At 33.2% G+C, this 20,596-nt stretch overlaps 2 protein-coding genes across 3 annotated transcripts in view; one reads left to right on the top strand and one right to left on the bottom strand.

Moving 5' to 3' along the window:
- Positions 1-414: 414 nt before the first annotated feature.
- Positions 415-20,596, bottom strand: part of LOC131670237 (calcium uniporter protein, mitochondrial) — a 70,838-nt gene continuing 50,656 nt past the window's right edge. The window contains exons 3-7 of the mRNA XM_058945670.1: positions 5,680-5,850; positions 5,370-5,485; positions 5,139-5,285; positions 4,796-4,999; positions 415-3,549 (exon numbers count right to left, since the gene is read on the bottom strand). Coding sequence (XP_058801653.1) covers positions 3,214-3,549; positions 4,796-4,999; positions 5,139-5,285; positions 5,370-5,485; positions 5,680-5,850 — 974 coding nt within the window. The 3' untranslated portion in view covers positions 415-3,213. The remainder of the gene's footprint in view (positions 3,550-4,795; positions 5,000-5,138; positions 5,286-5,369; positions 5,486-5,679; positions 5,851-20,596) is intronic.
- LOC131670236 (uncharacterized) overlaps positions 10,003-20,596 on the top strand; it is a 29,367-nt gene continuing 18,773 nt past the window's right edge. Inside the window, exons 1-2 of one of the 2 annotated variants that reach the window (XM_058945666.1) lie at positions 10,003-10,115; positions 10,621-10,720. In XM_058945666.1, coding sequence (XP_058801649.1) covers positions 10,641-10,720 — 80 coding nt within the window. In that variant the 5' untranslated portion in view covers positions 10,003-10,115; positions 10,621-10,640. Of the gene's footprint in view, positions 10,116-10,620; positions 10,721-19,128; positions 19,202-20,596 lie in introns of those variants that run through there. The other variant, XM_058945668.1, reaches the window with a different exon arrangement.

Raw genomic sequence — 20,596 nt, 5'->3', positions numbered from 1 at the left:
CTTTACATGTTTGTACCGTAATATTTACCATTGTGGAATCACTGAATATTCAGTAAATGATTTGTATTCATAGAATAAGATTGAAGGTAGATAAATTTTTTAGGTATTATTGGCACTAGAAAAGGCCCTAGATTAGATTATATATTCATGAATTCAGAAGAAGTGTCATTTTATAGTACACTGAATAAATACTTTTTTGCAGATAAACTCCTAATTTACTAGTTGCAATTAATCGAGATAGGTTTAGTTATCATTTGATTATACGTATTGCGTTGTGCAAAACATTTTAATTCTGTGATTTTTCTAAAATTTCATCAGTATAATAGTTTTCTTTTTCAATGAATGCTGAGTATTTTTGCCTATATTCTTTTACTTTAAAAGTTATTTGCAAAGTTTATAGTCTATAGGTAAATGTTTTATTGGGGATAATCTTTGTAAGCGCAAATAGTTTCAAATAAATGTTTTAAATAAAACAGTCAATGATTACAGTTACATAAACCTTATTGAAAAAAAATGAACCGTACAGCGGACGGATGAAACTTGAGCGAGTGTTTTATATACCTATAAGTATGTGCAAGAGATAACTTTGATTATATTGGATTAAGAAGAAGTCTTTTTTGGATTGTATTGAAACTTTCGTTAAGGTTTTATAAAGCTTTACCTAAAAATACTCTAGTTCTAATTACGTGATGTCTCTTGTAAGTTTGTGTTACATAAATTTATGTATAGGTATATAGATTAGATCTTGTCATGAATTTAAAAATCCTAGTTAGACTAGATATGAATGAAGTATAGTTGCTAAAATTTGTTAGCTTAGGCGTGCAAAAGTATTGTAAAACGATTTTTTTCTTAAGAAACTTTGCAATACGATTATATTCTTTTCATTTTTTACTTTCAATCACCTATCTACGGAAGCCATTGTGTTCATTACTGGAGACTTTTTTACGTTTCAATAGGTACTGTAGAGTGAAATTGCGCTAATTGTAAAAGTTTTGAAGTAAAATTTTGCTCAGATAGTCATTAGTGACTGCTTAAGCTCGTGTTTTGATTACATTTTAAAGTTCTTAAAGAGTTGAAATCTTCTACAGACAGTGAAAATTAAAATATTTCTTTTTTTACTATCAATTAGTTGATGCAATACAAAATTAAACACTATGTAAGCTATTATTACTAGATATATGCTTGTTATTACAAAAAAGTATACGTCCTTAATGGTAGAAGGCAATGTAAAGTTAGTGATAGTCACTATAAGTTATTTACATCATCAAAAAAATTTTCTTATCAACGTAGGTATCCTATTAATAAAATTATATCTCGTACGTAAGTACATTTCATAGTTTTAATCAGTGTTAATCATCAATGTACAAGACTTTGCAATTGTTATCACACGTAGCATACTTACGAAATATCAAAATTTATTTCGATTGGTTTTTGATATAAAATAAAGACAAATTACATCTTTTTTCATATTACGCAATTGGAGTATAGAGATTCCATTTGATTAGCATAAATTTTCATGAATGTGTTGTATTTATTATTAGATGATCTCTGAATACTATATTTAGATTAAGAAGCAAACTCATAAAACAAAAATTTTCAATAAGAAAGTAAAACATGATATTGGACTAAGTTTTTCTCGAAAACTCACTACATAATAAACACATTACTCACTCCTTATGAAAATGATAAAAGATTTTTCAAATAAAAAACAATACATAAATACAACACATTTATAAAATTTATATCCGTAACACATAGTTATTAATCTTAAACATGATAAGCACCAGCTTTTACATCAAGGAAAAAGACTGTATCTTTCTAAAATAGTCTCGTCTCTACAGAGTCTGAGTTTCAATTCTTAGTTAAATATATAGGATCTTCTACAGTGCTTAACGACCACGTTATTGATTTAAGGTACATAACATCACGTTTATTATTATCATTACCGCCATGAATAAAATGACGTGACATTTTCTATTATATAGTTCTATGTAGCTTAAGTAAGTACGAAATTCACAATACAAATAAATATCTAAAAATGAATGATTTAATTCGAAAATAATTGTTACATTATGGCGGTAATGAAAACACTAACAATTACTTCGTTTGTTTATGACACTATTGAGTTGTTTTTTACGCTTACAACAAACAAATGTCCGAACGGCAAATGTCGATGAGACGTATAATAATTCCCAGTAAGTATGAAATGTGTAATACATGTAGCATATTTCAAAAACTTTCCATTTGTTTACCCGCACTGCCTAGCTTTTTCCGATATTTAATTTTTTAGAGGCGACACGTTATATTCGAGAGATTGTCGCTACAATGTATTAAATTTATCATTTATTCTTTTTCACGATAGTTGTCAGGGAGTGCAATTATTGGGGGTCATTACAATTGTAGGTTTGAAATATTCTTATGAGACATATGCATGTAGATATTTTTTTCTTGAAATGTAGGAACATTGCACATGTTAATAAAAAAAATGTACGTTGGAAATTACGGTGCCGAATGTTCTAGTTATACCTTTAAAAGAACACGATATTTGCCATTCGTTTATTCATTGGCTCATAAAAATATTTCATTTCCATTGTTTACGCAAAAACGAAGGTATTAAAAATTCATTTCCTTTCTATAATGAATAGATGTAAAAATGTTTTTTTGCCTTATTTTTCGTTGGGACCATTTGTAATCACAATGACAGCCTTACTCTTAAATATATAGCCCTTTTCGCACCAAATCCGACTCTAAAATCGAATTCGTAATATTCGTAGAAATTTTTTTAAGTACATTGTACTCATCCTCGTTCGACGCATTGTTCAGGGGATGTGAAAGCTTTAATATTTTTTCCTAACGATTAAAAAATATTCATTACATGACTTTGAACATTATTACATGATAAAATTTTACAATAAGTTATTGTTTACATTTAATTATGACTCATTTGTGTGAAAAATTCGGAGCAATCACATCATCATCTTTTCGTGTCAGTCAGATATAAATAATTAGACAAATTGTTCATTTAAAATCTTACACCTGCAAATGTGGCAAATACCCTGCATCGATAAAGATAGCTCACGAATTTTCCCATTACTATCGATGAACAACAAAAGCCCTTGCAAAGACTTACACATCCCCCTCCGACGATATATAATATTATATCTTTCCTCGCAAAAAATGAAAGAAAAGAAAACATTAATTCGTAATCACAGCCTATTGACCGGCATTACTCTTCGTGTCTTGCTTATCCGTTTTCTCGGGTGATGGATTACGCGGTCGACTGGGTGAAGGTGACGAGGAACTGCTGCTGCTGCTACTGCTGATGCTACTTTTGGTACTACGCGACTGTTCTAAACGCTGCTGGCGCTTCTGCTCGATGACGGTTTGTTGAATGTGCAGTGGGCCACGAATGATCTTCAACATTGTTTCGAGCTCATAAGCCTCTTCTTTGAGAGTGTTGTAATGCGTTAGATCGAAGCCCACTTTTCGAGCTTTCTTGTAAACGCCTATCAGATACTCGCGGTTGAACACGTCTGGCAGCAAGTATTCCTGTTGGCCAAATTCGATAGAGTTAGATTTGATGTATTTGATTTTGCTAATATGATGAAGTGGAGTTCTAGTAATGTCATGATTTTGTTGCGAATGGTGACGATTTGATTATCGAAATAACATTTCAACCCAATGAATAACAATGCATAACGAACATACGCGCCAACTCATATCCTAGAATTGTATTTAGCTTTTGAATTTTGTAAAAAGATGTGCCTCAGCACGTTCAAGAATATTTAAATAAAAATATTTTAATTGAAAAGCGAATTTTTTATTTCTTTTCTACTGGTTATAAGGTTGGTGCGGGTGATTAGGATTATTTTAATACTAAATGAGCACTAATTATATACACGATACACACATATAACTGGTTTTAATGAAAACATCTTTCTTGCAAGCTTGTGTCATAATAATTTCATTTAAATTTTGAAAAATCATTGTGTATTAAGTGGTTGAGACTTTAATTGTTGAGTTGAGTATAAGTGCGATTTATGTAGCAACATTTATCTTCGTTTATTTTATGTTGATCAACTACGTTTATTTAAGTGTATAATAAAATATTTGTTGCCTTGTTTCCTGTGAAATAGATTTCAAAAACAATGTGATCTAAAATCAGTATATCAGTAAAATTTCTTACCATCTTTAATAATGTAACAATTTGATCGTATCCACGTAACGCAAATAAATAACAAAATAAATATTTGTATAAATGGATGATCTTATAATTGGCATTCATTTAAAACATTTAATTTAATCTTCTTACCTTCTATAAGAAAGTAATTTGATTATATCCACGTAATGCAGATAAACAATAAATTAAACATTTATATACATCTTTGATTGTATAATTAATCACTTTTTTTATCATAATCATTTTCTATTCTATTTGAAAATTTTCCAAGCCACCCGCACCTACTTTATATAATATATCATTTATAAGCTCGTAATTAAATCTTAAGCTTTCTACTCTTGCAGTGCAGACAATATGTCTCAAAAAAATAAATGAAGGTAAAAGCTTCACAATACAGGTATAAAGCGCGAAAGTTGTGCATTGAAAAAGAAAAAAATTTCCACGGTCGTTTTAAAAATAGCGTATGTGCAGTAGAGAACAAACGTGAATTTATCGTAACTCGTACTATTTGCATATTCACACATAAGTTGACCATCAACACAAACTTTATATCATTACTAGTTTCTTTTATTCATCGTCCGAGTTTCCTGGGGCGAAAAATCAAATTGAGCTTACCTGTCTGGTCATGAGGAAATATATGTAACAGCCCATGGCCGTCGCGTACGTGACGAAGTATGTGACGGGTTCCATAATGTCCCAGGAATATTCCCACCACGTGAGCCTCGCTAAACAACCAAATTGGATAGACATGAACACGAGGACACCCCAGGTGGCCAACTGAGATCTTCGCTGAGCTGACAATTTGATTTCGTTAAGTTCCTACAGAAAAAAAAGCCAGTCTTTTGTGAATATGCAATTCATTGCACGCAAACTCCAAATCCGCCAATTTCAACCGAAGTGCCGTGCACCGCAATCGCAGTCACACAGCCTCACATTTGCATACGAACTGTTTACTCACTTGCTCGAGGGGCTCCAGCTCCGTTCTCACTTCTTCCAGATGCAGCATCACTTGGCGTTCCAATTCAGCGTGATACTGCCGAGCATTAAATGTCTCGTAAAGTTGATGTACTAGAGCTTGAACGTCTTGCAGCTGCCGTATGTTTTCCTTCAACAGAACGGAACGTATTCGCTTACAATCATTTAGATTTTTTATCGGGTAATTGTAGATGACTTTGGCAGGGTTATATACCTTCGAAATCTCGTGCTTAGGTGGAGAGACCGGATAAACTTTATCGTTGATTATTAAATTGAAATCATCCAATAGCAACGTTTCTATTTTGTTTGTAGTACCATAGGTAGTACTATCTGAAAACATCAAAAAATTAGCTTTTTAGCCGTCAAAATTTCATTTAAACTATTGTTCTCGAACATTTGTATCCTCGTTTTTTTTTTTTTAAGCAGACATAGTGAATCGGAAAATATTTGAAAAGGACGTACTTGATCAGAATGAGAAAACGAAGCAATTGATTATTATATCAGAAGAGAAAGTCTACCATTACCTGACATAGTTATGCTAGCATTGACGACAGTTGGGTCTTCGAGTTTAAGCATGTCCAGAAAGTCACCAATAGTTTGCGTTAACGGCTTCAACGTGAACATACATTTCTGCGATCGCGATGGCAGGGGAAGCGTGATCCTCGGAAGGCCTCTCAAATATTCCACGGTCACCTCTGAAAATTCATAATTCATTCATTTAGTACTTTTAATCACAATTGTTCAGAGATTAATACATGGATGAATTTAAGAATCGATATTTTCGATATTTTCGAAGCTATATTGAAAATTCATTTGAGATAGATATTGCAAATTTTTTTTTTATTCAAATTTTAGGAATTTTCTTCGCTACAATAACATTCATCGTTAAATATTTTCAATATTGAAAGAGCTTGGTTCGAGATCGATTTTCTCAAATCGACAAAAATGAATATTCGCTGGAATAACAAATAACAAACTTTCAACTGCAGCTGGAACAGCACTAAAAAATTCAAAAGATACGCTTACGTGTCCACTTACATATACGCAAAAATTCATCAATGAGGTATAACACAACATCAATAAAAGTACCGAACGTTCTAGTTTTCTCGACGCGAAGCGAAAAATAACTCTTAGCACGGGTAAAGGAAAAAGCATTTACGTAAGTGGGCTTATTCCACCCTCGTCCAGTGCCTTAGTTTGCCGCTTTACTGCCTTGGCAGTCAAACATATATTTTATTTGAACGTCGACTTTCAGAAAAATATCTGTTTCTTACGAGCATAACATTTTCCAAATGGGGAGATTAATTTTTCTTATTTATTAATTTTTTTGCTGAAATTCTATAAATTTTTTAAAAAAAGTTATTTAAGATGCACTACTATAAAGATATTTTTTAACAACGCTATTTACTTTTATTCAATACAAGTAGCCAACCGAAACATTTTTCATCATATGTACATGTAGTATAAATGGATGATTTTTAATTATTTACATACTGTACCCATACAACGATAGTAGGTACATATATGAAAAAATAACAAGACTGAGATTAAAAAAACAGTTAAAAAAACATCAGTCGCGTTTGATTCATACGAGTACAATAAAAAATGCTAATGAAGTAAAAGCTACTTATCGTGACCCCTTTCGAAAAGCAAAATAAAGCCATAGTATGGCAAATGAAAGCTAGTAATTCTGCAAAAATAATTTAGTACTCGGTACGTATTTTTTCCAGGCATTTTTACGATATCAAATTTTATATACGTCTATCGTTGTAACAAAAATCACCACAATATGTTCTAATCTGCCGAGATACTAATAATGAATTGTTCAAAGCGCTTATTATATAAATGTATAAATCTCAAGTAGCGTCTGTGCGAGCATCTTTAGGTAACACTCGTCTTCTAGCGACTTAAAATCACGGAAATAGTCAGAGTGGAATGTGCAAATTGAACGAAAGATAACAGCTTTGCCATATTAGAAACGTTTTGAGAGTTACGAGCTGATGGCATCAAAAAAGGAATGTTTAAAAGTAATAATTCACGTTTAGATTAATTTTTCATCTTTACTTAACTTTTTGCAACGATTATAAAAATCTTTTGTACCAAAAAAAAATGCTCATTAATGAACTTTAGTTCATAAAATAATCCTTAGACTCGAAAGTATATACTTATTGTATATACGGTTACTCGGAATACCAACTTATTAAAATGTGATTCAGTGCTTCAAATTGAGCCATTTGCTGAAATAGTTACAACTCAATTCTTATCTACGTACTTAATTAAATGCCAAATTTCAAATGAACTCCGATATATTACAAAATATAACATCACAATAAATAGTTATTGTTGCATCCAACTATACAAGCCGTAAACGAACATTTCTGCGATGTCAGAGTCTCATCAAAGATACATTATGAGCCTCGCGTTTCCGCGATGTTAGACACTTGCGTGCGATAATCTTGCGGCCACGCGTGCGCAGCGGGTAACCTGGTTAAAAGCCTATATAGCCGAGCGCGTATTAGAGTATGGAGAGCCACGATGTCGAAAATGCACACACACGCGTCGGCTAAGCAGGCCGGAACAAAGCGCAACGTTAATGCGATCGAGAAAAAAAAGGAACGAGAATCCTGCTATAAGTACTTTGTGAGCTGGCCAACAACGAAATTGGGAGCACCTTTCGATTTCGCTTGCTCTTGGATTGACCATGCTTCGAGATTGCGAGAGGGATAATTTTAAGGATAAGATAGCGATGAGAAGAGTTTGTTTCTGTCAAAGTAAGAATCTCTTATACATTCTATCTTTGTACTAGATAGTAACTTCCAACAACTTGGAAATACTTTGTGTATTTACAATTAATTTACCAAAGAAATCTGCATAATCTAAAAAGCTCCCGTTTATTTCATAGTTGTATACACAACAAACCGCAGTTTAGCAAGTATAAAGTCAATCAACCTTCGATGTCACAATGACGCAGCCAAATCCGAGAGTATAGTGTATTTCCCTGGACGCGAACCTGTATACGTGCAATCAAAAAGCCCGGGCGTAACAATCAAATCCGTCACGTTTGTATTGCAGAGGGGAAAGAGCGCTCGGGTTAATTCGACATACTTAATCATGCATTTACTTCAATTTTTCAATCTCGCGCTCTTATCAACGTGTTTAAGATGCTACGAGCTCGAGAAGTATTAAATATATTTTATGCGAGGAAAAGGATGTCGCAATTTATTAAGGCTCAACATGCATCAGAGTAGATTCTGCGGAACACTTATTATGAATTATGTATTGACTGAACTTACCAAGTAACTTATTAATCGTGCTTATGAGTTTGTTCGGACAAAAGAAATCATTTTAATGACTTGCATATATGCGTATGGATAATAATTAAGAACAATTAAAAATTAAAAATTTTCCATGGGTCCTATAAAAGGATCTAACCATTCCGTTTTTAAAAATTTCACAATTTATGGCCTTCTAATGAAGCTCGTAAATCAAACTGCCTCGTAAAATTTTTGTCAATTCGTAATTGCGCATAACTCGCACGTAATATGAAACAGTATGCATACAGAGGAACTTTCAATGCAATATTTCTCTTGTGCTTTCTAATACGCATTTTTTTATCTTGCTGTACAATAATATAAAAATGCCGAAAATGGAACTTTTAAACGTGATGGCTACAATTGTTCCCGATTTTTCAAGGTTTAACAAACCGTGACTTTGAACGTTAATCAATGCGCTAACGAACTTTCAATCTTCACAATTAGCGCGGACAAACGTGTGAAAGGCGAAAATTGAATATCCAAGTAAAGGCAACTGAACGGCAACGGCGACGATGTAGTCGATGAGCACGAAAGTAGAGAGGTTAGACCTGTTACTTCTCGAAAATAATAGTTTTACTTCTCTCCTTTGACTTCTAAATTTCAATTAAAGTCCGTCTTAATTACCCACTGTAGTAAGTTTCTCGAACTTTTAATTCATTAGGTTTAAGTTATTAGGGATATTACAATATATGCGAGTAGTTATAATTCACAGGGATAAGGTTTCGTGTTGTAAAATATTTAGAAATGTCAACATTATACAACTATAAAACTTTTATTACTATTGGGACGAGCATAAATATTAAAAAAACTAATGTTCAATTCACGCGAAAGGGATTATACATAAAAAATTTACTACCTAAATATTATATGATAGGCATTATTATAACGTAGGACTATAAAAACTCAACACATAGAATTATTTATATATTACAATAAAGACCGGTATTATATAATGATACTCTAAATTCCTCAACTAAACAATAAAATTCTTTAACAAAGAAATCACTCACATACATTCTGTTCCATCTTTCGGTCATATTCAATTCTGCTTCGTTTCAGCAGACGGTTTGCATATCGAATCAAAAATTATTCATCATGGGCACATCCAAATTTAGCGTCGACATTATATCCAATTTCTATCTACAAAGCCGTACCACCAGCCTTAACGCCCCTCAAAATCGATCGAAGTAACAAGTAATCAACAACGCAGTGACCCTAACAGCCCTTTGAACTAACTATAGTTTGCAATGGTAAGGCTTTTGTAATTGCTCTCTAACGAACGTACAGCATAATTAGGCGGTAGTGCCTGCTTAGTCTCCCTCTTTCAAGCGGTACACATTAGATCCGAGAAAAGAGAGAGAGAGAGAGAGAGAGAGAGAAGGTAAATTTTCTCTGCGCGCAACGGTACAACACTGCAGTCTCGCGTGAGATCTTGTACAATTAATAAGTGAAGCTTTGTCCCTCTCTACGGTACGGTGTTGTGCTTTGATAGACTTATTTTTTTAAAGAGTACGAGGAATTTTTTTTCGTTTTTTGTGTAAATGATCCCGAATGACGCAAGTGCAAGTGATGGACGAGTAGAAGTTCAGTGGGGGAGGTGACATCCCCTTTGTTGTCAAAGCGCTTTGCCGAGCTGCAGGACGCAGGTATGTTTTTCAACCTATATTTTATTTTTAAATGTGAATAATATTAATCATTCATTTTTATATAAATTTTGATACTTTATCTTGAAAACAATGTGGTATTATGAACGAATAGCTATTTTTCGATTTTTAAAGTACTAACGAAATAACAAAAAAAATGTTCAGAGATTTTAACAATGTGATTCTATGACTCAAAATTGAAAAATTAAAAACAAAAATTTTCGTTTTGAATCGATTGTTGGGTCGAAACCTTACGGTTAAGACCCTTTCTCGAGAAAATTAACGTATGAACAAACTATTCGTTCTGCCTGATCCCCCGAAGGGGATATGCTGAGCTGTCGCCACGGGGAGAACTTGATATCTGCAGATGTCTGTTTCTTTTGTGGAATAGCCCAAGTCAACCTTCTACCACCTTGCGGCAATAAAGTGTACTAAAGAGCGCGAAATTCGAACGATTAAATATTTATAATTTTGAAATAAAAACTAATGTTGGTATTTTAATCAATAGCTTATCTGATGATATAAACGATGGGTGGAGTGCAGAGTGGAACGCACAATTTGGGTGATGCATTGTGGCTTCAAGAAAGACAAAAGCAAAAAGGTGTTCGGTGAGTTTTCTACGCAGTAATTTTTTATTCTATACCTGAAAAAAAAAATCATTCGCGAATCGAAACAAAAGCTTAATTGACAGTATATTGGTTAATATCATTCGAAATTACTAATTAAGCACACATCGAAAACATGGTTGACCTAAAAACATAGCAACCAATCACTAAAGCAATTTCTCCCCATTGAACGTTGCTACCTCAATTACCGGCCTTTGTTATCAAGCTACGTGCAAGAGAGGCGCCTATAAGCAAAAGTCGATTGATTACAATTGTGCGAGACCGAAATTGCCGTTTTCGCCTCTTCATCTGCAGCTGCGGTCGGTATGAAACCTCGGACTCGGACTAAAGAAAAATTCTTTATTCGTCGAAGAAAAAGTTTTGAGCGCAATGGCGTCGCATCCTTGAGAAACTTTGTGCATTTCAATGCTGATTCACGCTTAACGAGATTTCTTTCAATTTACCCCGACACTTCCCTTGGAGGCATATTCTTGCGAAGTTAAATTATTTTCAAAAATAAACGAGTTAAAAAAGGCAGTTAAGAAAACAATAATTTTCCAACAGCAATGACGTGTGAGAGTAAACGGTTGTTGATCTGTGATACCTTTGTAACATATTAAGTTGAATTTAGAGCTGTGATTGCTTACAATTTAACATATATGAACATTAGCTTAATATTTCTGTTTGAAATATGCATTCATTCGTTATTTTTATAGATTGAAACGTGTAAGAAAATGGAAAGCAATATGATTCTAATTACTTTGTCAATACACCGTGCAGAAAGTACGAGTTTGCCGCATGCTCGGTGCAAAATTTGAGCTCAAATTGGAGCTTTCCACACGTTGTTTTGAAAAATACTGTAACTAACATGTTCGGGAAAGAGATCATCGTCTCGTATGTTTTTCCACCCTCGCTTAGCTCGGGCGAGACCTCACACAAGACAAGAATCTACTTCCCCGCACTAATTAGATAATGTACTATTATTACCGAACGAGAAAAACAATAATAATTTACAAATGGAAACAAATCGAAAGTGACGTTTTTTCTCAATGTGAAAACGTTTAGATCCAAGCATTTGCATCTTTTTTCTACCTTCGCAATCATCTAGTGTCTTATTTGAATTGGACGTTCCTGTGGCTCTCGGGTTTAGCCACCTTACGTTTCTTTTTATTCGCTTGGCTGCTAAAAAGTTTCTGTTTCAATGATTTGTATTTTCTACTTGAATAAATCGAAATAACGAAGTGAGAGCTGCGCCTTAAGCTTTGCATATACGAAAGTTCACTGAGGAACACATGGAAAGTTTTGCGTCAAACAGATTCCGGTAGTTCGAAAAACAAATCATTTTGGCATTTTCCAAAGTCGCGTATTGTGGCGTAAAGATATAGTACACGCGGTCATTTTTTTTAATTCCTGAAATAAGTTAATGATGAGATAGTCAAACGACTTTGAAATATACTTGAAAAAAGCTTAAATGATTTATAATTCCAAGGATTGTTTTTCAAAAATATTTAATATTCTTGTAAACATCAAAGGTGCTTTTTAAATCTAATTGCAAGCTCACTTTAAAAAGAACGGTTCATCTTTGTTCTGCAAAATTTTGCGCCGAAATTTTATTGATTTTAGATCTTATAAAATAAATTTAATTTTATCTACAATACGTTATACTTATTCGAAATATTCGTTTCATAGGACAATACTTTTGATCATCAGCTTATCCGTACTTAATAATTAAACTTATTACCTTAAATTACTATTTACTTAATAAGTAAAAAATATAAACCGTACTAGTATAAAACTTTCAATTTCTTGATACAGTTATCTGTTCAAAATTTGAGCGATTTTCAAATCTTTTATTTCTATCTTTATTTCTTTTGATAAACTACAAGTTGCAAGAATGAACCAATGGAATTTTAAATGACCATGTGACATCTATATTATAAAAATCATACTACTTATTATCTATTGCGGTTCTTTTTCTCCAAAGTGAACAGATAATTCTTCCAATCATTTCTCGCCACATTAAGTAGTGCATTTTGTTTTTGAATTCGTAACAATAAGTATATAAATGGATTATTATTATTATTATTGGTAAAACCATTGCATCTGTAAATAATTTATTTAATTATTATTCACCTATAATTAACATAATTGATCCGATGAAAAGTATGGAACGAATCATCGTAGATTTCACCAAGGTGCAAACCGCAATGGCAAACTGAACACGGCTGCGCTAGAGGAAAAAAGCGGGAGAAGATCACGAGGAACGAGATGACGAGAAGGAAAAAAAGTAGAGAAAAGACGGTTACACGTGGATAATTGGGGCTGCGTTGGCGCCAGAAATAGTCGAGCTTATTAGTGCAGTCGTGGTCTAATTGTTGATGTGCGTGTTTTGCCTGGTCCAATACTATACGTATAGTCGTCTTTTCAGCCTACTTGCCGTTGAATCTCGGACGCGTTTTATTGTTTTACTTATATACAACCGCTTTATGCTGCTATGGCAATTACCACCAAACGATAATGTATTTTTTTCTTGCTACCAGATGTGTTTGTTTGATGTAAATTGTTTATCCAATGTTTCAAGTGGATAGTTTTCAAAATGGACGGAAAACAAAAATATAAATTAATTTTATGGTCGATTTGTAAGAAACTTTCATTTAAGATATTATTAACATTCAATACTTTGTGATAAAACTCTATCAAATTATTATTTGTTTTTCAACATCTTTGCATAATTTTTTCACAAACTTTTTACTTTGCTGAATTTTCAGTATCTTGTAAAATCCTCGTCCATGAAAAAATGCACTAGGAATTTAACGATAGTTCGAAAATTGAGTTTGCAAAATAGATTTTACTCAAAGTAATTTCAAGCTTTTAGGTGCAAAGATCATTGGTATCTTCTCGACAAATTTTCTCTTCAAAAAATATCTTGAAGAATTGAATATAAAAACTAATCCTTAATAAGCGGCATGTTATCATTATTATTTAGTAAGCAATTCTTTTTTTGGCAGCAAAAACCAATTAGAAAAAACAATTATACTATTGTTACTTTTTGCCACAAAAAAGAGAATTTTCTAATTGTTTGAAAAAAGGTTTGCCAAGTTTTCAGTCTTTTTACACGCAAGCCGAGCGTAATAATTTCATCGCATATAAAGACTGTTTTCTTTCTGCACGGTGAGAAGATACGCGTGCCACGCTCTGAGCATCATCTTATAGAAGAAGAGAAACGAAACTGCGCTCTGCAGTGCGTAACAATTCACATTTAATTGCGTGAGCCGAAGAAGAAGAGGGCGCGACTTCGGATTTCGCTCGCATCGAAAGCGATGAATCTAATTATACACGCGCTGATGGTTTATTGTTCGATGCAAGTGCGTGTGTGTGTGTGTGTGTGTTATTGAAAGGGTATGTATACTAGCGTTGAATGCTGTTCGGTTCACATCGCACCTACACATGAATTGTGCGTTTATGATCGATTATAGTCTTCACGGCTAGCGGGTTGGGAATTGGGAATTCAATGTATTTGGAAATAATTAGCTGAGGAAATACTTGAAACGTATTGTATATTGTTAGATTTTTATGCAAATCAAATTAATATTAAAGTCGATTAATATACAATTTAATTAATATTGGATTTTATTTATCTTAAGGAAAACGGTGAGCTGTAAAATCCGTATTTAGATAGTCTAAAAAATAGGGGTATGAATTTGTTTTCTTCAGTGTACAAAGATTCTTACAAATACAAAAATTGTTTAGCATACGTTCTGAAAATTATAAATTAATGAAAAAGATACATATAATATCAAGTATATCTATCGTCAATTTCATTTATTGCTTTACCTCGGATCTAAATTCACTGTCTGTATAATTCGATAAAAACACGTGACTAAAAATAATTGACACTGACGACCCGTGTAACTTTCACTCGATAAGTAGGAGCGAGTATCATGCAAAGTCTCGTGACTCGAGCGCACAGCCAACGCGAAACATTAAACCCGTCGCACCTAAAGATCGATTGCGCAAAAGTAATGCTCCATTAGCCAACAAGCTTCGTAAGAAGCCTAAAAGCAATCACTCGTGGATTTTCCGCTGGATATCCGGGCGGATATCGGCTGAGGAGGTATCCACATGCATCTCTCTCTGCCTCTACCTTTTCAGTTACAGCGACACCTGTATACACGTAAGCGGATATGAATATGTAAATAAAACGTCCAGCGATCCGCGTTGGGAATTTAAATTGACTTGAACGAGGCAGACACGCGTACACTATCGAGCTGCCATTGTACCTGTCGCCGAATCCCTTTAGGGCTGCAATAGAAACGCAAGTATATTTGTATTTTCGTCAAATTCAATGCGAATGGATTTTGATTTATAAGGATGGATACTTGTCGAAGATATCGCGTGGAGTGGATTAATTTGAATAAACGATGTATGTTATGCTATAATACGAATATTTGCGTATTTTGATTATTTGAGCTGATTAGTCGTTTTAAAATAAATTTTGGATTATATGTTTTCCGGAAATGAACAATTTCTTCGATGTTATTCTCCATGTCAAATGCAAAGATGCAAACGAAGTATACGTAACTAAATAATAAAACCAACCGCATTGTATTATGCACACTGCTAAGTTATTTAATGCAATTAAATTATTGTTTCAATCTATGCGCACACATAAATTAAATTAACGAGATTACTATGATTAATATTGAATGTGAAATACAATGCAGTTGCTTAATCGTATTTAATTTCTGATATTTAATGTAATTTTCATTGAAGACTTTGCCTACCGTCAATGCAATGCAGGTCCCCCATTGACATACAGTTCAATACCATTATAAGATCAATTTTTTATTATCCGCTTGGTGCGCTTTTCCAATAATAATTGAACGCATTCGATGTCTCCTATACCTGTTTTAATTGAAACGCGGTTATTGTATTTGCTAAACGCTGTAGGGAAAATCTTCCGAAGTTTTAATTAGAAAGAAACGCGTATAGAGAAAGCGCGTAAATTTTATCAAAATTTTTTCACAGCAAATGTTGACGCTATTCAACGCATGCATTCAATAGCTTTCACTACCAAAAGTGATGAAAATATCGTTTCAGTTGATTAATTTCATTGAAGAGAAAAATACATCCTGTTATCAAATTATACGTCAGCGTATGGAACTGAACAATCCGCTACGTTAAAATTTTGCAGAAAACAAATACTCGTCGAAATAATAATATCAACATCTATCTATAACTTTACCTCTCAACTTAATGATCATTCTTCGCTCGTTGAACTTGCAATAATAATATGTTGACTAAAAATAATACCGTGCACCCTCGCAGTTCGACATCCGTAATGTCGGCAGCTCGAGTGCCACTATGGCATAGGGCGCGCATAACTCGGCTGTAAAAAGAAAGCCTGTCGTCAGCTAAGCCTGTTATACATTGCGGATACCGGATATCCGACCAAAGAGAGTCTCGCGTGTTCTCGGCGAACAATAAAAAAAAATGTATAGTTGCGAGCGAGTGTTCCTAACTATACACCGAGCCGGCCCTGTTTTTGCGCGCTGCTCCTCACTTTTTTCCTCGACCCACACGGTCACTAAACAACCTTTCATATCCTTAAAGTTTCTATTTTAACTTGATAGCGTTATTTTGGAAGTTTTTCTGCCGTTTGTGCTTTATTCGCGTTGAAAATTCAGCCATTCGCGTCGTAAACTGCGAGTTCTCGGGTTATTTTTTTTTTCATTCGTGCTATCTTTCATAATGTTCGTAGAGAAGCAGAAAATGACTAGCTGTTTTTCCACGGTGACGATGATTCGATAAGTCTACCGACTGTCAAATTGCAAAATGTTTGTCAATCTCCGTACGCAAAGTAGTAGTTTGCCGGCTCATCCAAGCGTAAAAAGAATAATCGAGCCGTTGTTGCCCAACCTCAAAGCCGCTAAGATATCGCATTAATAAACAACTGCGTGTGTGCAGCGCGATAAAATATTGCTCGCTCTCTCTCTCTCTCTATATATATATATATGTGTACAGGAGAGAGATACAGCAGTCTTTGGAGCATGAGATGGGCGCGCGTGGAACCTTCCACGTCTCTGAAGTACATAAAAACGCGTTGTGACGACAACCCTTCCCATTGCGTGCCGCGTGCTTTCGCGTACAGGTACTAACAAAAATTATCTAGACTGAATGTCGGTTAGTCACAGGTCAACTAGGTTCGTCGAATGTTTACATTGCATGACTTGTGAAAGATTTAAGCCGATTAAAATGTGCAATGCGAAATTTCACTATTGGATCGAAACGACACGTTGTCTACAAAATGTACAATGATATATACGTTTGAAAGGATTTGCAAAACAGTTCTCCGACTAACTAACCAACTTTCATAATGGATTTGGTTTCGAGTAGTTATTGACTCATAATTGAAGGTACATCGACGGATGTGTACAAAGTTTCTAATTACAGTTTAGGTGCAGAAACCCCACAATTATGCTAACTTATTTTTACCTAAGATCTTCATGGAAACGTGATATCGTGAAAACATGTAGTAATGCGGAAGCATCTCCTTATCAGAGTTGCACGGGGATGAGAGATAGTTTAATTATAAAGGACACTGCCAACATCATTAGTGAAGTGTTTCGTTAAAGATAAAAAAAATTATATTTTTTCTACTGTAATGTTATTTTGTTTTTGAAAAAATATTACTTAGCAAGCTCTGTGTTTGCTCTCGGCAAGTTCAAAGACGTTCAACAATTACTAGACACAATCTTTTATTGCTTTCACCTCTGCAAGAATGACAATTACGTACAAATCAGAAAAAGCAAACTGTGATAATTATATTGATATGACGACATGCTACTTTTGAATGATGAATTCCAAAAATTATTTCGAAGATAAAAGTAATTGATAAATTTATTGTAGTTAGTCAATGTAGTTACACAATATATGACTATTAACTAAAAAAGTAGTGACAAGATTGTGCTTCAAATACTTTTATGAAAAATATTATAAATGCAATTAAAAATGTATTTGTTGTGTTTGAACACTTAATAGATCTTAAAAGACTAGCCTCTTAAAGTTGTTTAAAATGTTTAAGCGAAACAAATATTTTTTCAAACTAGAACAATCAAAATTTGTTGAAAGAAACTTTTGAAAGATGTGAACAAATAAATTACTATTACACTAATTTTCAAATTTACCAGTGTGCTTATACTAGAGTTTGAAAGAAATTTCTTATTTATTTACTGTGCGAATTTTATTCTGATTTGGTTTTTCAATTGGGAGAAAATATGCATATTTTTTCTCGAACTGAATCATTGAACCTCCTTTATATGCCTACACAGTTAAGCAGCGTATTTGATAAAAAAAGAATATTTTATTTAAATGTTTTTTATAATTTCATCAACGCCATTAAGAAAAAACGGATATAAATTAAACGTCTTGAAACAAATAGGAATTAAACGCGTAGCAACAACAACAATTTTCAAATTTAACGTATTTCGAGACCTCTGTCCTGAAGTATCTATTATTATAGATATATATATTAAAATAACCTGAAAATTATGGAAGTACCAGATTTAGACAACCTTACATAAAAAAGACCAAAAATCGAGAAAAAACAAATCAGTCAAAAAAACAGTTCTAAACTTTTTTGATTAATTCATACAAAACTAATTCTTCTGACTAAATGCAGGATTATTTTAAACACACAGAAGTAAATACATAACTTAAATACGGCTAAAAAAAATTTTTGAGCTGTCGTTTCAAGGCTTCCTCTTTAAAAAAGCAAAATAATAATGAGCTACAATAATTTCGTTCAGACTTTAAAGTGACTGACTACTTTCTAATTTCTTTTATAATAAACTCACTATCATTTATTATATTATTAAAATGAAAATAAAACAATAGAAATTTAACCAATATTTATGCGAAGAATATCATTTAGTCCGGCTGGCAAAGTAGAGTAAAATGTAAAGATTCTAAAATTATTGAATTTAGCAATAGATTTTTGAATCAATAACGAAGGAGTCTTCAAAAATTATCATTTGTACTATTTTTAACATGTTAAAACTGTAAAAAAATTACATTATAGTCCGATTTTTACGATAAAAAAAAACATAACATAGTGGAAAATTATCATTTTTGTATATATCCTAGTTATATGTTTTTCATTCTAAAGACGTGATAAGTGCATCAGAAATAAATTCGTAGTTTTTTTCAGCTTTTAGTCACTTGATACTTTTCACGTTTACAATCATCCTTCATTCTCGATATATTCATCGAATAAGCCACACCATATACTTTTCACTCGCCACAATTCCCTAACGAGACTGTACATCCGATACACGTATAATGACAGCACGAACATACGCGTCGTCTCTTCCGTTTCCCCAAACAGTCTGACCTGTACACTCGTCGCGGCTGCTGTGCAATGTTTTCGGTGCAAATAGTGTACTATCAGTTCAACGTCGAGTACGTCGATCAACTTGCTGACAGGTAATAATGAGCAGAGAGAGGAACTATGTCACTCATCTGTTAGGAAAAACTTTGAATGCACAGATTTTGTGTCGGTGGTCACACGGATTCGTTACTTTTTTTCGAGCGTCGCCACTCGAGAATTGTTACGTTGAGATACCGCGTGCAGTTCAATTTTACGAAAAAAAAGCGTTCGATCATGTTATAACAGTAATAGAAAGTTTTTCACGATCAAAGAGAATTGAAATCATAATAATACATTCTATGGAGCCAATTTTTCTTCAAGAGGTGATTAAGACAGATATGAACAATTGTAACAATATTTTAGCCGTAAACTGTCTTTTACCTGAACAAGCATAAAAAATGAGAAGATATAATTAAAAGAACAATACTGAGTAAATCTTATGTTCGTGTATATTGTAATATTGACGATATTATGTCAGCGTGGCTTTTGTACCTTCTTAAAGAGATTTGTGTCTTCCTATATTGAATTTACCGAAAAAAACACTGACATTTTCAATGTTCCCGAATGAAATATTCTATATGATTTGGCATATAAATCATGGTTGATTGTTCCATAACTGTCATATATTTATCATCCAATTACGTATACTGCATTGATCTTTGTCAAAGAAAACAATTATATGTCTCTCTCTCTCTCTCTCTCTCTCTCTCTCTCTCTCTCTCGCTAGCTCGTAAGGCAAAATAGCAATTAACGCAAAACGATCTCACTGTACTAACATTTCGAGAGAAGACATGCTTTCCAAATGTGCGTATTGAACTCGGCGCACGTCTAATTTTTTCTTGTTTGGAATTTCACGTATAGTTGTATCTTAGCGTCGACATTGTGAATTGCAATTTTCGTGTAATATTTTTTTTATTCTTATAGTCGATTCCATAAGTAAGATAGAAGTATTAATTATTGAATATTAATAATTGAAAAAAATTCAATAGCATTTTGGTTATTTGCAATAGTCTACAAGAAGTTTTATGTAAAAATTTACATGACTTATATGTGTAGCCTTTTTTTCTGTACATAGCAATCGACATATTGGGTATAAGTTTTTACTATTCAGATCAGCAACAATACTCGTGAACTACACAACATTATATCTGCAACTTTCAATGAAATGTCACGATCCTAATTCATTCTAACAATTGTAACTTATTGACTTTTGATGGATCAGAAATAATTCTTTTTATTAGTTCCAGAACTATTCATAAAATTTTCAAAATCGAGTATTTGCATTACAATAACTTTTTTAGTAAACTTTGCTCTCAAAGCTATTTAATTAACTAAATACACGATTGAGATGTGAATATTAGTATTTATTCAACTGCTCTCATGAGTAATTAAATTATAAACAAATGCAAATATATGAACAACGTGTGGTGAAATAATAATAATAAATACTA

This window comes from Phymastichus coffea, unplaced genomic scaffold (assembly GCF_024137745.1).
Source record: "Phymastichus coffea isolate CEN01 unplaced genomic scaffold, Cenicafe_Pcof_1.1 PCOF00105, whole genome shotgun sequence".
In the NCBI taxonomy this organism is placed as follows: domain Eukaryota; kingdom Metazoa; phylum Arthropoda; class Insecta; order Hymenoptera; family Eulophidae; genus Phymastichus; species Phymastichus coffea.
The sequence above is the reverse complement of the archived record's forward strand: the minus strand, read 5'-3'. Positions and strand labels throughout refer to the sequence as shown.